The sequence below is a fragment of the Malurus melanocephalus genome, unplaced genomic scaffold, assembly GCF_030028575.1.
Source record: "Malurus melanocephalus ecotype Western Australia unplaced genomic scaffold, MMel_1.1 scaffold_511, whole genome shotgun sequence".
Classification (NCBI taxonomy): domain Eukaryota; kingdom Metazoa; phylum Chordata; class Aves; order Passeriformes; family Maluridae; genus Malurus; species Malurus melanocephalus.
The window spans coordinates 156820-171223 of NW_026623743.1; the positions used below are offsets into that span (position 1 = coordinate 156820).

At 53.7% G+C, this 14404-nt stretch overlaps 2 protein-coding genes across 2 annotated transcripts in view; one reads left to right on the forward strand and one right to left on the reverse strand.

Annotated features, from left to right (window-relative positions):
* The window catches only part of SCUBE3 (signal peptide, CUB domain and EGF like domain containing 3), a 30388-nt gene extending 27912 nt beyond the window's left edge, over window positions 1–2476 (reverse strand). Inside the window, exon 1 of the mRNA XM_057381451.1 lies at window positions 2345–2476. Coding sequence (XP_057237434.1) covers window positions 2345–2429 — 85 coding nt within the window. The 5' untranslated portion in view covers window positions 2430–2476. The remainder of the gene's footprint in view (window positions 1–2344) is intronic.
* The window catches only part of ILRUN (inflammation and lipid regulator with UBA-like and NBR1-like domains), a 166909-nt gene that overhangs the window by 7528 nt on the left and 144977 nt on the right, over window positions 1–14404 (forward strand). The window lies entirely within an intron of this gene.

Consider the following 14404-nt stretch of genomic DNA (forward strand, 5'->3'; position numbering starts at 1 on the left):
GAGGTGATGCTATCTGCCCAAAAATTGGAGCAGTGGTGGGCATGGCAGTGTTTGGGCAGCTTGGTCTGGGGACCGTAGGGACAGAGTCCATCACAGCTGTGAATGCGTGTCGGGAGCATCCCTGTGCTTATTTAGATTTATATCATCACTTCTCCTCTTGAAAGCTTCCCTGGCCCTAAGCTGCCTCCACAGCCAGCCAGGTCCACTGGCAGACACCCTCCAGGCCCGGCAGCTGACTCTCTAAATCCTTCCTTCCCCACAGACTAAACTTTGCAGGGTAATTCAGTGCAAGAAATGAGCCAGCACACCCGACCCATGACACRACATTATCCCAGCAAGACAAACCCACCCGATGGGAGAGGAGCCTTTCCCAGTCCGTGACAGTCACCTGGCGAGGGTGGCTGTCCCTAAAAAGGGAAAAGGTTTTGGGGTGATGTGTGCCCCATCCTTGGGGTGTCACCCGGCACACATGCCCAATGCTTTTGAGAAATATCCAGCTAACACATGTCCCAGACACACAGGGTGGGTTCAAAGAGCTCAGTGACAGTCAGGAAACCAGGAGACAGCRGGTTCCAAGGAAAGGCACACGTGGTACCTGCCACCAGCGATGCCCTAATGAAACCYGTGAGTTCATAATGACCCGAGCGTCATCCAAAAAGGACCAGCACCAGGCCCATCCCTGCACGGAGTCCTTGCAGCCCCATAGGCACCAACCTTTGCCTCTCTGCAGAYGCCTCCCCCTCCCCAGCCTGCAGAACCCCTCAATTGCAGCCTCAGGGATTAATCCTGCAGCACAGCCAGACCCGAAAGGACCCAGCGCTGTCCCGGGAGCACGGCGGATGATGCACCCCAGCGCAGGATTGAGCTCACCTCTCTCCACCCCCACTCCACCCCTCTCCTTCCCTGAAGGGATCTGTCAAGTCTCTGCACGATGGAATTTCACTTTGCTATTTTAATGCAATTCTGGCTCAGGCTTAAATGGAACTGGAAACCAAAAGGCCTTAATAAATAAATATTATGATAAGAAATGAAAGCAATGCATACACTCAAGATAATTTGAGGGGGGATAAAAACCTAAGCATTCCTTTCTGTGCCTAAATCATAAAGCTTTACGTAAAGCTGGACGCCTTCTCACCAAACCTTTGCCCTGGAAAATCTCTCCTGCTTGCCCAGGCTGCCCTCTGGAGAAGTCGCCTATTGTTTTAGAAACACTTTGAGCCAGATAAGACAATAGCCTTGAAATTCCTTCTAACTTTGTCGGTGACAGGGCTCGGGCGACCATGCGCGTGGCTGGAATCCGCCTACAAGAGATCTTTCATTATATCCAGCGCTCCGAGATTTCATTCACACGCTGTTTAATCTCGCCGTACGCGCAAACACGCAGCTGCCACAGCAGCACAGCCAGAGCCGGGCTGGGGGAACCTTACACGCCGTGGAAAGAAAAAGAGAAAACCCGACAGATTGCACAGATAGCGGTGAATTAGGGAGAAAACCCCYTTTGAGGCGGCCAACGGGATCATGTATGGGGCTGTGTGTGCTGGTGCGGGCGCTCGCACTCCCGCGCGCGTGTATAGAAAAAATCCGAGCTAAATATAGAGGTGCTATAGAAAAGCGAAGGTATAGATAGACCATACATAAAGCTCTGTGTGTACGTCTGGGAAGGGRAGGCTCCGGCTCAATACGGGAGTTGTGAGGCAGAAAAGCCTCAAGTTGATAAGGATGGGACATACCTCTCCTTTCCAAGAGATAGGGAAAGAGCTCCCTTAATTTTCAGGCTTAGCCGTGCTCAGTCACCCGAAGTTTTCTGCTGCCCACACCCCTGCAGCCAAGCACCGAGATTCCCCCGTGCTGATGTGAAGTCCCCGAGCACAGATGCAGTCTCCCGGCGTTATCGACGCCCGCTCCGCCATCCCTGCCCTCCAACCCAGCCCGGAGCAGCCTCCTCGCCCACACCGCCACCGTGGTAGCCCCATCTCACAGGCACAAAACCAGCAGAGCCCCCCAAGCYACTCCAAACAGCCACATTTCCCCTGTGATGGGTGCAGACTTGTTTGCCCACCCTGATTTTCTGCCYCCTGCACCCCCTGGCTTGAGATAAAGAGTCCGAACCAAAAAACTGAAGTCTAAGAAACGCAACTCATTAAAGAGTTTACAAACCCAACCCCAGTCCAAGGCAGTAGGCGAGAATATCTGCAAGCGACATTTAAAATCCCCTCCACTGTTTGTTGTTACTGCTGCTGCCTTCTCCAGCCTGCACTTAAACCCCAGCTCTAACGAGGAGATCCGGCTGCCCAATCCACACATCAAACAGCAAAACCTTCGAGCAGGGAAGATTTTCTCTTACCTTGACTGGCTTTATTTGCCAGCGTGTTTCCAGAGTGGAGGAGAAAGAAAAGGATGGAAAATCCAGCAATCTGCAAAGCTCCCATTGCAATCCCAGTCTGCAGGGAGGAGCGGGGGCAAGAAGGGGGATTTCTAGTGCTTTAAAGGAAACAAGGGGCTGAGCATGCGAAGGAAAATCAAGGGGAGGAAGGGGCTCTCTCCTTGCCGTGTGTGAGACAGAGGGAGGGAAGGGAACTGAACTGATGGAAAAAGCTGCTCTGGGTTCAGTTTGGGGCTCTTGGTGTTGCTGAAGAGGAGAGAGCGAGGGAGGGAGACCCAGGGCAGTTGGAGGAAAGTGGACTCTATCGCCCTCTCTCTGGCGGCTGCTCTGATCCCTTCTCCTCCTTTTTTTTTTTTTTTTTTTTTTTTTCCCCTTAAATAATCCCAGCCAATTCCAGTTTTGCAAGAGCAGCAGCAGCAGGAGCAGGAGCAGCAGTGCTGGAGGGGGGAAGCAGGCGCCTTGCCCTGGTGCTGGGGACCTGGGAAAGGGGAGTGGAAAGGAGAGCCCCATCCAAGCAACGCCCTTTTTCTCTCTCCCAGCCTTTCTTTCTTTCTTTCTATTTGGCTTTGGTTACTCCTTCACGGCTCCCCCCCTCGCACCCCCAAGGCTGGGCTTTGCCTGCAGGAATTTACAGTCTGCGCTGAAGGAGAAGGGCCAGTAGCCATGGAGACTGCTTCCCTGGGAGCAGGGAGGTCAGGCGGAGACCATGGGCGATCAATGCATCAATGCAAAGCCCCCCGCAACCCCCAGACCCACCCCGCACCTCGCAGCCCCTCGGCCAGCCGAGGGCTTGGGGTGGCGGCAAGGGGAGGGGGGCCAGGGGGAGGCGTATGGCATGGGAAAAGGCAAGGGGTGGGAAAGAAAAGGGGAAGGAAAAACAATATATATAATTAAAAAAAGCCGGGAGTTTGCAGATGGCACGACCTGGCTGGGCTCGGTGGCTGCGGGAGCGTCTCGGGGTGCTGGGCAGGGGGAAACAGGGCCGGAGAGCAGCTCTGCTGGCTGCCCTGAGTGGTGGGAGGAGGACTGGAAATAAGGGTGGAGGGAAGAAAAAAAAAGACCTTTCTCAAATATTCAGGGTTTTTTGTTTGCTTGCAGGAGTTTCTCACAGCCCAGCCCCTTGAAGCTGGGGCACCCCAGGGAGGCAGGGGGACCCTTGCCCCTCCCCGTGACCATCCTTGTGCTCGGAGCTGCTGGCACCATCTCTCTTCCAGGGTGTTCCTGCTCCCTGAGCCAGGAGAGGCATCGCCAACCAGGATACTACAGTGGGAGATAAGGCTGGGAGCCAGGAGTGGGATCGGGAGGAAGGTGTGCAGTGATTCCACCTGTCCAGGGACAGGGAAACCCACAGCCCCAATGGTCATCCTGTCCACAGGGTTATCCTGCCCATGGGCTCCTCTGAACCCACCATGCTGCCCCTGCACCCTCCCATACCACCTTTYGTCCTAATAACCCCTAAAGAYACCACAAAGRGGGCTAGAGGCAGTGGGAAATGTCWGGCTAARMCAARGCACCCACWGTGGAGAGGAGGGACAGCAGCKGGACAGRAGGATGCTGAGGAGTCCCTGRGTATTTCCCTACAAYCCCCMYTCCYTGGGCTGCCCTCATGGGACAGGAACCTTYCCCTTGGGAGGGGGTTTGCAGGAGCACACCAAACCCAAACCCATYCCTGGCACAGCCAGGCTCCAAGACAGACAAAAGGGGAAAGGTGTGAGAATGATTCTTAGAGCAGTAAAAAAATGTTGTGCATAGAAATATGAATRCGGAGGTGCTGTCCTTAGGATGTGTTGGGAGAGGACCATGACCCATCGGGGGAATGTGCCACCCTCTTGTCACTGCTGCTGGAGGAAGCCAGCTCCAGTCTGTGCCAGGAGCTCCTGGGGATAAAAGCTCCTTCCCTGAGGTGTCAAGCAGGACGGGGCTCTGATTGCAGCCCCCATCCTGAGCTCAGAACATCACTGGTGGGGTTTGATCACCCTCCTGCCAGGATCAGATCAGCAGCTGTGGCAATGCTTTTCTCTCTGGGCAGGGCCTTGCYGCAGAAACACAGATCTCTTATGTCAGAGACTCATAAGGGCAGAGTCAAAATGGAAATTCTGCTCTGGGTTACGCTGGCGGATCTCTGTGCCCAGCCGCCGCACCTCGCACCCCATCCTGCGATCCTTTATCATCATAACCAGAGGAAAGCTAAACAGTCCTCCTTTTTTCCCCCTCTAACCTATCTTCTAAATCTGGAGACCGATCTCACGGCACGAGGGACAAGACCTTCAGCAATGTTGATTTATAACTGAGCTTCTAAATTGCAGGTTTACGCATTAGTATAAACACCCATAAACCAGCCTTAAATACACAGCACCGTGTGTAATTAAAACGCCAAAACACCGAGCGGCCGCGTGACGGCACCAGGGAACGAACAAACTCCTCTCTCGTGCCCAGACTGCCTCAGCAGGGACAGGTTTCTGGCCAAGTGTTCCCAGTTAAACCAGTGCCTTGCACTGCTGGGGACGGGTCTTGCTTTTGAAGGTATCATTCATGCCACAGGAGCCACAGGGTTGACCCATGTCTCACTCCTCCAACGGGATTGCAAAGTACCACAGGAAAGCAGTGGGGTTGGAGTGAAATGCTGATGTCCAGGAAATCCCAAAGAAGCTATATGATCATGCTTTCTTCCCAAAGCACACTGCCTGGCCAAAGGGGTGATAGAGATGCCAGGGCTGTGCATGCTGTGGTGCTCCTCCAAGCACAGGGATGTCCCCCATGGGGAAAGTCAGGCAGGTGGGGATTCCTGACATYACACAGGGAGTCTGGAGGGAGTGCCGTGATTCACACTCAAATCACCTGCAGGACAGCCCAGCTCTTTGGCCCAATGGCTTCTCACCAGCTCCCGAAGCTGCTATGCGAGACTGGCACAGATCCCTGCCCAGGAGCCATCTCCAAAACCCTTCACATGCATTGGGACAGGCATTGGGACAGGCATTGGGACAATTCTGCCAGCCCCAGCCTTGTGTGTGTGTGTGTGTGTGTGTGTGTGTGTGTGTGGCAGGGAAGGAGGTGGCAGGACTCTCCACCCCGCTGCCTCCACTCCCCGTTGTGCACTTCTGGGCAAAATCCATTTGCTTTGGCTTCATGTAGGGCCAGAAGATTCGGCCCATTGTGCTGTGGCGCTGAAGAGCCGGCGAGGAATTGTCAGCCATGCTGAAACGGTTACATGGGGAGTCATGAAAATTTACTGCACCGCGCTCCGGTCCCTCGCCAAGAAATAAAAGCAAAAGATCACAACAGGCATTTTTTTAATTTGAAGCAAAATTAAAAAAAGAACGGATCCGCACTCAGAAAACAACAACCACATCCACAGATCAAAGCAGCTGTTCTCCTCTCATTCGGGGTTTTAAGAGGTTTCTGCAGCTACAGAGATGTTTACACAGGGAGAGAGATACATACATTGTGCTGTCTTGATGCTGCCTCTCCCCCCTTCATCTGGCAAAACATTCCCTGGGAGGCGATATGAGGTCATTCCTAGCCCCTGCCTTGTTTTCCTCAAGCTGCAAGGCTTMGGGGCAAGAGGCAATTCAGTTCCCATTAGCACACACACATTTGCGCTTGGAACCTTCCCATGTACATTTTGCCTGGGGGGAGCTCGGGATGGACAGGGGACCAGCCTTTGCCAGCTTGTTCCCAGAGGGAATTCCAGCAGCCGGAGCTGCCGTGAGGGCCAGCAGCTTTGGCAAAGCCCCTGGGAAGGGACATGGAGCCAGGAGGTGGGCTGGCATCTTCTGCAGACCAGCATCTTCTGCAGACCAGCCGTAATGTTTCTGTGGCTTCCACCACTTTTACGACGAGAGGGGCTGAACGGCTCTGGGGAGCACTAATGGACTGTAAAAGGCTTTTTCCCCTCTGCCTCCTTGGCTCCAGCCCAATTCYGAGCGGCAGTGAGCCCCACTCCGGTGCTTGCGCAGGGACGGAGGCCGTGGGAACGCGCCAGGGCAGGCTCTGCCTTCACCTCTTGGCATCRGCACCTTGGTCCTGCTGCTCCGTGGGCAGCACCCGCTTTGGCAAACGGAGCAATTCTGGCTGTGAGCCAGCCTGCACTGTCTGTACAAATGATAAAACCCTCYGAAACGATTCTCCCCGTCTCTAGCACGGATTTAATGCCATGTGCTGGGAACGAGCTGCATCTCCAGCTCGGATCGCGTGTGCTTGCRTGATGCTGAGCCAAAAGCTCTTTCTGAGGCTGCACAAGAAGCTGCTGAGAAGCAAAAGTCCCCGAGGCCCTTAGGGCTTGCAGAAGCAGCTATTGAAYCAGGCAGGGATACTTCAGGCAGGAGAGTGAACCAGGAGATTTCCCTTTCCCTCCAGTCCATGAGGACCAGAGGGACAATGCTGCCAGCCCAAGGCAGGACCCCACCTCTTTGCTGGACCCAGCAGCTGAGGGGATGGATGCTGGCACTGCATCCCGACCCTGCACACTGGAAGGTGCTGGCTCGAGAAAACAGCAGCCCAGACATTTCAATGCCCCAGCGAGGGCTGTGGTCTACAACTTGGAACAGAATAGACTATTTTTAAAAACYGAGAGGAAAACACAGTATTCCCAGTAACACGCCAACAGCCCAGGCTCACGCGGCTCAGCCGGTCCCCAACGCTTGTCCCTCATTTCCACAGCCTACGGGTTGATCCAGATGCCTCCAAGGTGGGTAAAAAAGCACCARGTCCTACTAAATGACTGCCTGGCACCCCGTGACACCTTTTTTCCAGTGTCATGGAGCTTCCCAAAACGCTGYCTGCGAAAGCTCCTGTTTGTAATTCCCAGTTTGCAGCAGGAGAAGGTGACACACGCTGAGGTGAAGTGACTTACCCTGGCGTCACCGGGAAGGTCGATGGCAACGCCAGGAATAGCCCCGCTCCCAGTTAACCACTAACCACACTTATCCCAGAATAAGGGTCCCTTTTTCCAGCTGAATTTATAACAGCTTTCCAAGTGACATAAGGTCTTACAGAAATAGGCAGGCTTTTATTCCAGAATAATTACTGGGAGATCGGACTGGAGCGTGTATAATTACACTGGTGTCGCTGCTGCCGGTGAGTCGGACCCTGTGCCATTGGGAGACAGCTTTTATCTCRTCCTGCTTTTCCATGAGCATATGTACGTCAGCTGAGAGATCATCAGGAAGTGGGTGGGGAAGGAAGGGGCTTTGGGTAGGAAGGAAAGTGATGTATCACTCTCTACGGCTCTGTTAATCACATTTCCCATAGAAGATGATAAAAGGTCTTTCTTCAGCTACTGAAGTCAAAAGCAGAGTTTTGGGCTGTACTGGGTCACACCCCAGACTCAGCAATGTTCTGTGCATCTGCTTTGAGTTTCATACCAGACACAGCTTCGAAGCAGGTGGGGCTTTTTAAATTACATTTTATGTCCCACACTGGAAAAATCAAGTTCTGAGTCCAGGTCAAGACCCGAGAAACACATTTCTGACAAAAACTGTGGGGATGCATCATACAAAAACATCCTTTGAAAGCAACCTCATCATCTATCAGGTGTTGATGTGTTTGTGCATTGGCAAGAGMGGGAGCRGGGCTGTGGGGGGCTTTGGGGGGCTGTGGGGGGCTTTGGGGGGCTGCTCTGCTGCCCACAGGCACGACAAGGCAGGGGTTAACTGTGACACCACGGGAACTCCAGGACCCAGACGTACATGTTTAAAAGTAGCACTTCTCTCCTTAAAATAGTTTATGGATCTTACTTGAGGATAAATCCAACACCCTGGAGCAGAAGGAGACCTATTAATTCCTGAGTTTTTTCACGCYGTAGTAAAGCAGCGGTTTTATTTGCCCGCCTTGTGTAAGATGTCAGTCATTTTCCCACTTGCATTTCCATCTACAATTTAACAAGGCAGCAGTTTATTTCCAGAAGCCCCGGCCAGACCCCAGCCAACTGCGTCAATATTTTGTTGCTTACACAAACGCCACCATTAGAGTCAATACTGCGTGCCGGGGGAGGCTTTTTCCCTTTCTTTTTTGTTGGAATGATGCATGTACAGCTCTGGAAATATGGGAGGGTAAGAGCAGCCTCTCCGAGCGGGTACCTGGCGCAGAGGCACAGGCACACTGCTCAGGGCACTGACCTGACCAAAGGCATTTGCTAATTAATTCATTCTTCCAAGAGACTTAACTGCCTCTTGCCTTCGGAAACCAAGGCAAAACCCGAGCCAAATCCAAAGGCTGTCAGAAARCATGGAGAGACCCTTATTGACTGCAGAACGCTGCAGAGGAGGGAGCTGGCTGGTGCCAGCCACGGAGCTGGCGGGGGCAGCCGTCCAACTCCAAGCGGCCGCTCCGCTCTCTCGCACAGCTCCTCGGTGACACTTTTGGGACAGAGGAGAGAGGCAGGTGCGGCTGTGCCAGGGGCTCCCCACTTTCCTCAGTCTCCTGTGATGGTGCTTTGGGATGTCTGTCCTGTGCTGCAGCAGGTCACCGTGGGCTGACCATGGCTGCTGGTTTGTTTGAGGGATGCTCCTGCAGCCGGCACTCTCCTGTTGCCTTTGGCACGCTCTCCCAAAAACCCACAGAAGTTTTCTGGTCCAGAATGAGCTCATCCCTCTGCCCCAGCCTCCTGAGTGTGGCTCTTGAGCCATGGGGCTCTCAGGGCACCCCCAGCACCTCCCTGAATCCACAGCCACAGGCAGCTCCAAAAGCCAGGGTGTTTTAAGCCTACAYATGGCTAAAACACCTGATAAAATCCCAAGGGGAACAAGGAGAACCCAAAGAACAAGGATCTGACAGCCCAACCAGCCGGGGAAGCCCTGCAGGATCTCCTTCCTAATCCTGCAGCAGACCACTTTTGCATGAGAACAGAGCGGCCTTAGTGTGTCAACAAGCCCTAAACACCCGAGGGCAGCTGGAAGTGAGATGACATTATTTTTTTTTATTTAAAACGGACTTCTTAACCTAGAGGAAAGTAAACGTTCTTCTAGGATGGCCAAGAAAACCACACTGGGATTTTCCAAATGGGCATGACTGACTGTTTATGAGCAGAGGCTTCCAAACGCAGGAATAAATGGCTTGCTCTCAGCAGGTTTTCCTTTCTATATTTACCCTCACCTGAAATGAACATTATTGCACACTGCAACACTTATTCCCTCTGATCAGGGGAGCGGGCGAAGAACTAACCAGCCGCAACACGTCAAATAAATTGTTAATCTGGTGTTTGCACGGGCAGGGGGAGGAGGGAGTCCCCTGGGTTTGGGGCAGGGCCCAGGTCCTGCTTACAACTCCCATCCCAGCCCTRCAGGAATGCTTGGCTTGTCTGCTGCTGCTCCTGGCTGCTGAGAGCTGGAGCCAGGCCCTTTGTAGCGCTGATCTGTCCATCCCCAACAAATCTCCAGCCCTCTCCTTGTGGCACCTGAGAATCCCTGATCATGGGCAGCTGGTGGAAAGAGGTATCTGATGCAAGAACCTGTCCAAGGCTGCATGAGAAGACTTTTGAARGGCAAGAAAGTGCACCCAGATCGCAGGTGAAGGTTCAAGCAYGAGACAACTCTCTCCAGAGGACTTTGCCATCCATCTCCAGCAGTCCCAGGTTTCACTCTGGGTGTTTGCCCATTCTCAAGTGGGAAGTCCCTGTGGATGCAAAGGGGTGGTGCCTCCCAGGGAGAGGTCCCCCAAAAGCACAGACTGTCCTGCTAATGTGCAGCTTGGCCATAAAAGACCTAAAAGTTTCTTTGMCAAGGGGCTGGGGGCTGAGCCATTGTGAACCAAACCTCACCATGGGGCCAGTCACTCAGCTGTAAAATCTCCCCTAATCCCAGCCCTGGGGAAAGGAGAGGACAGGGAGATCACCTGCCTCTCAGGACGTTGCCCACATCACATGGCTCCCTGGGTCACGCTCACACCCACCACCACCTTCAAATCTGGGCTTGACCTCCAATTTACCTTGAAGTTCACTARCTAATTGTGCCATCCGCTCTGGCATGCCAGCCAAAAAAGGGGTTCAYATTGCCCCAAGAAGAACAGGGGGGATTAATCCTCCGTGGTAGGGGGGGAAGTTGATCAGTCATTCGTGTCTGCAGGTGCCAGGGACCCTTGGATGTGGGCAGCAGGGATGAAACAGCCTTGCTCTGCTCATGGGGGTTTCCATGTACTCATGCCAGATAGGACCTGGCTTTTTTTTTCTTTCCCAGCTCAAACTTTTCACTTTTGGAAAAGTCTGTCCTTGTCAGAATAGCTGAGCAAACCCTTCCCCAGCCAGCCATTCCAAGAGAATTTGTGTTAATCCAGATTAACGAACATAAAGCAATCTAGATAAACCGCATTAAGCCAAAAACACCTTTGAACTTTTTTTTTTTTTGGATCACAATCCCTCCCTGAGCGCTGTGTGTGGTTTGGGCCGCCCTGTACCTTCAACTTCCCCAGAGCCAAGCTCCYCACCAAGCCACAATTAAGTCAAGTCAGCAAATACAAAGATTACCCAGAGCCAGCAGCACCAGCAGTGACCCAGTGCTTTGCACGGGGAGACCAAAACCAATTTTGGGTGTGTAGATGTCCAACAGGGTGAGATGGCATGAGAAGCATCTCCCCAGCTCCGTGCACAACTCCCAGCCACAATGCCAGGGATGYGGCCAGACTGCCCATGTGACCACGACCCAAACCCCTCCAAGCCTCAGTTTACCCAACACCAACCCATCCTCTAAACATGCAGACGATAAATTGGTCTGGAATACCCCGAGGCCAGGCAATGCCCACAGGAGGCTGGACAAGACAGGAGGTGGCACCCCGCAGCTCGGACATGTCTACTGTGACTGAGGTGACAAAGGTGACAACAGCCAGCTCATACATGGGATGTCTCATGGAAAAGGTCACSCAGCACATGGGGAAGAGGGAATTGCCAGATGCTGCAGTTGCTGGTGAAGCACGTGGTGTGTTAGGGGCACACACACCCCTTGCACACCCATGCCAGAGCCGTCACTGCAGCACACACTTGCTTCTCCAGAGGACTCCCAACCAAAATAAGGGATTTCAGCAAACCCAACACCAAGACATCCTCTCACCTGGACAAGGTGGGGAACACCCCTCCACAAGCCTGCCGGGATGCTGGGAGCTCTTCAGGATCCAGCTGTCTGCCCACGTATTTGCACCAGCATCCAGCACGGGAACAATCCAAACCTTGTCTAGCGCCCAGGAGCTCCTGCAAAAATAGCTTTCCTGGCGGACTGGGCAGAGGAAAACTCCCCTGCTCTCCCCTCCACACCCTCCCAAAACACCTGCTAAYGCTTTCTGCCCTCCACCCCCACTGCCTTCCTCCTGTAAGGCCAATTTCCAACATGTAGCTGCTAGGCTCCAAATTCCCTCCCGTTTTGGAAGTGATGGCTGTGACACCACCGGGTCTCTGCCTCTCCTGTTGGGATGGGGTTTGCTGTTTCACAGAGAGCCTTCTGCGGCTGCTCAGCGCTGCAGCTCACAGCTCGGGGCACTGTGCCTCGCTCCCAGGTGATTTGGATCGGGATACACCAGGAAGTTTGCTTTCGCCTCCTCTGTCGGCGCGTGGGCGTGCAAACAGTGAYCAGTTTCTCTGCTGGTTCGACTCCTTTAAATGGGGACTTTCATATTCATCAGGCTTGGAAAAACATTGCCATCTTTTAAACAAAAAAMCCATTTCCCCTTCCATGGGGAAGGTATTTCTGTTTGCGCTGGCAGGCTCTCTCCTCTCGCCACCGCCTCACCGCATCCAGCACGGTCACGACGCTGGGGTTGCAAAAGTGTGGCCATTCCACAGGTGAGCCACGGAGCTCTCTCTGCTCCTGCCACGAAAATGGGGAACCTTCTTGGAAAGCTGAGCCCTCTGCACCAGGCTGGGTTTAATTTCTTAATCAAGCAGGGCAGAGGAGATCTCCATTGGCTCTCCACAGCCCCTCATCGATGAGGCAGACTCACAGCCCAAACGATCCTTTTCCGATGTGACCATCAGGATTACAAATTTCTCAGGTGACAAAAGGGCAAACTGGAAATCTCCCTATGGCATTTGCTGCTTGACACTCCAAGCTCTCACCCTGAAGGACTCAAAATCCCAATTTCCTATGTTGGGATTTCAGCTAGATGKCTTGGCAAAAAGAAATGAGATTAATCTAATCAGAGAGATGGATGGAGCTCATTAAACCAGTAGATTAAAAGAACCCACCCCGCCCTATTACCAGAGCTCCCGAGGTCTTCTGCCTTTGAGGCAAGTTAAACCCACTCAGGAATTAGATTGCCTTGCAGAAATCTGCAGGAAATGCATTAAAAATACATTCAGCTATTACAGTCCTTCATGTCACCAGTCACTTGGGAAAGGAAATTAATGCAGGGCAAATGCATATATATTTAAATACTTACAATTGCCTCCTCYGGGATCAGGATTTGTAGGCTGGAAGCGATGGGCCCTGCTGTAAAACAGAGACAAGAGCAAACTGTAGTCCCCTCAGGAGCTGTGCTGTTTTATTCTCTATAAATGCTCTTTTCCCATCCTCAGCTTCCTCATGCAAAGCTAAAGATCAGAAAAGGGCAGGAGCTGGGTCTGGCCCTGCACAGAGCTGCACAAGGAGCACTGAGGGAAATTCCTGGGCAGGATTTGGGCCAGACAGGTCTCATGATGAGCTTTACTGRTTTTATTTCTCATGACCAGTTGATTTCCTACTCACAAGCAGTTCCCGTAGKTTTGAGCATCCCCTACCCTGAGGCCCTGGGGGCTCCATAATCCCTCAATTCTGCAGGTGCCGGCTGGCAGCTGTCATGGATGCTGAGGAAATAAAATAAGTAGGGAAAAAATTGCTGGGAGGGAGGAAAAAAGGCAAATTGTTTATTGGCACACAAGGAGGCTCATCACAGACTTTGTGGTTTTGCCCCTYGGAAGGTTTAACCCCAATCCCCAGTGCAGGGGAGGTTACAGCAGGTGACCCGAGTCAGGTCCTTCCTTCTGGGCTCGCCGGAAAACGGACAAACCCGGAGTAAGAGAGGAGGAAGGATGGATGCTGCGGCGGCTGCACGGCCAGCAGCGCTCCCTGCAGCCTCCCGGAGCCGCTCCCGCTCCACCACAGCTCCTGGACGGCAGCGCCGGGGTGCGGTGACAAGGCCGGGATGGGGTGGCAGGATCGGGGTGCGATGGCAGGGCCGGGGTGCGATAACAGGGCCGGGATGCAGTGCCAAAGCCGGGATGCGGTGGCAGATCCCGGGCTGCCGCCGGGTCCCTCACCGCGGCCGCTCCGTCCCTCAGGGCGGTGCCGGGACTCGCCTCACACCGCGACCGTCGCTCCCCTCGCTCCCCCCCTCCGCCTGTAATGGGAGCGCCCCGCCGCGCCGCCTCGGCACGGTGTCTGGCACGGCCCATTCGCGGGGCAGGGGGGCGCCGCACTGCGCGGTTGCGAGGAGCCCCGGCCCGCCGGGCCCGACGGCGGCCTTGGGGCTGGGTGCGGGATCCCGGGGGGGGCGGCAGCGGCTGAGGGCAGTGCCGGTGTTGACTCGCTCGGTGCCCGGTGTTAATTCCAGTGCCCGGTGTTAATTCARTGAGGCGGCGGGGCCGCCGCTCCCGGCCGGCACTAGGGGTCAGCCCCGCGCCGGGGATCGCAGGGATGAGGAGGCGAAGGGTCCCCTCACACCCACAGCAGGCGAGGTGATTTGTCTGTACACAAACCTGCACGTTTTCACTTAGAAGCTGCTCAGTGAGTACTTTTAACCCCATTTCCCTCTCAAGGCTGCGTTCCTTCCCTTACTTTTATCCGGCTTCTCTGCCAATTCTGTCCTGGAACCAGCTGCGGGCACTCACTGGTGACATTTCCACACTGACCATTGTGCATGAAATTGTCCTCAGAGCGACTTTGGACTGCGAGGGGYTGGCTTCTCCCACACAAGTCAGCGTGTATATAAATACAAATACATACCTATATATTCTGGCTTGGCTTTTCTCTGTCTCATAACAAAAAATGTGAATGGGGATGGAGGTGGGTTTGAGTCTGACTGTAGAAGTACCAAAAAAATCAGACAGCTCCTGGAATAAGCAAA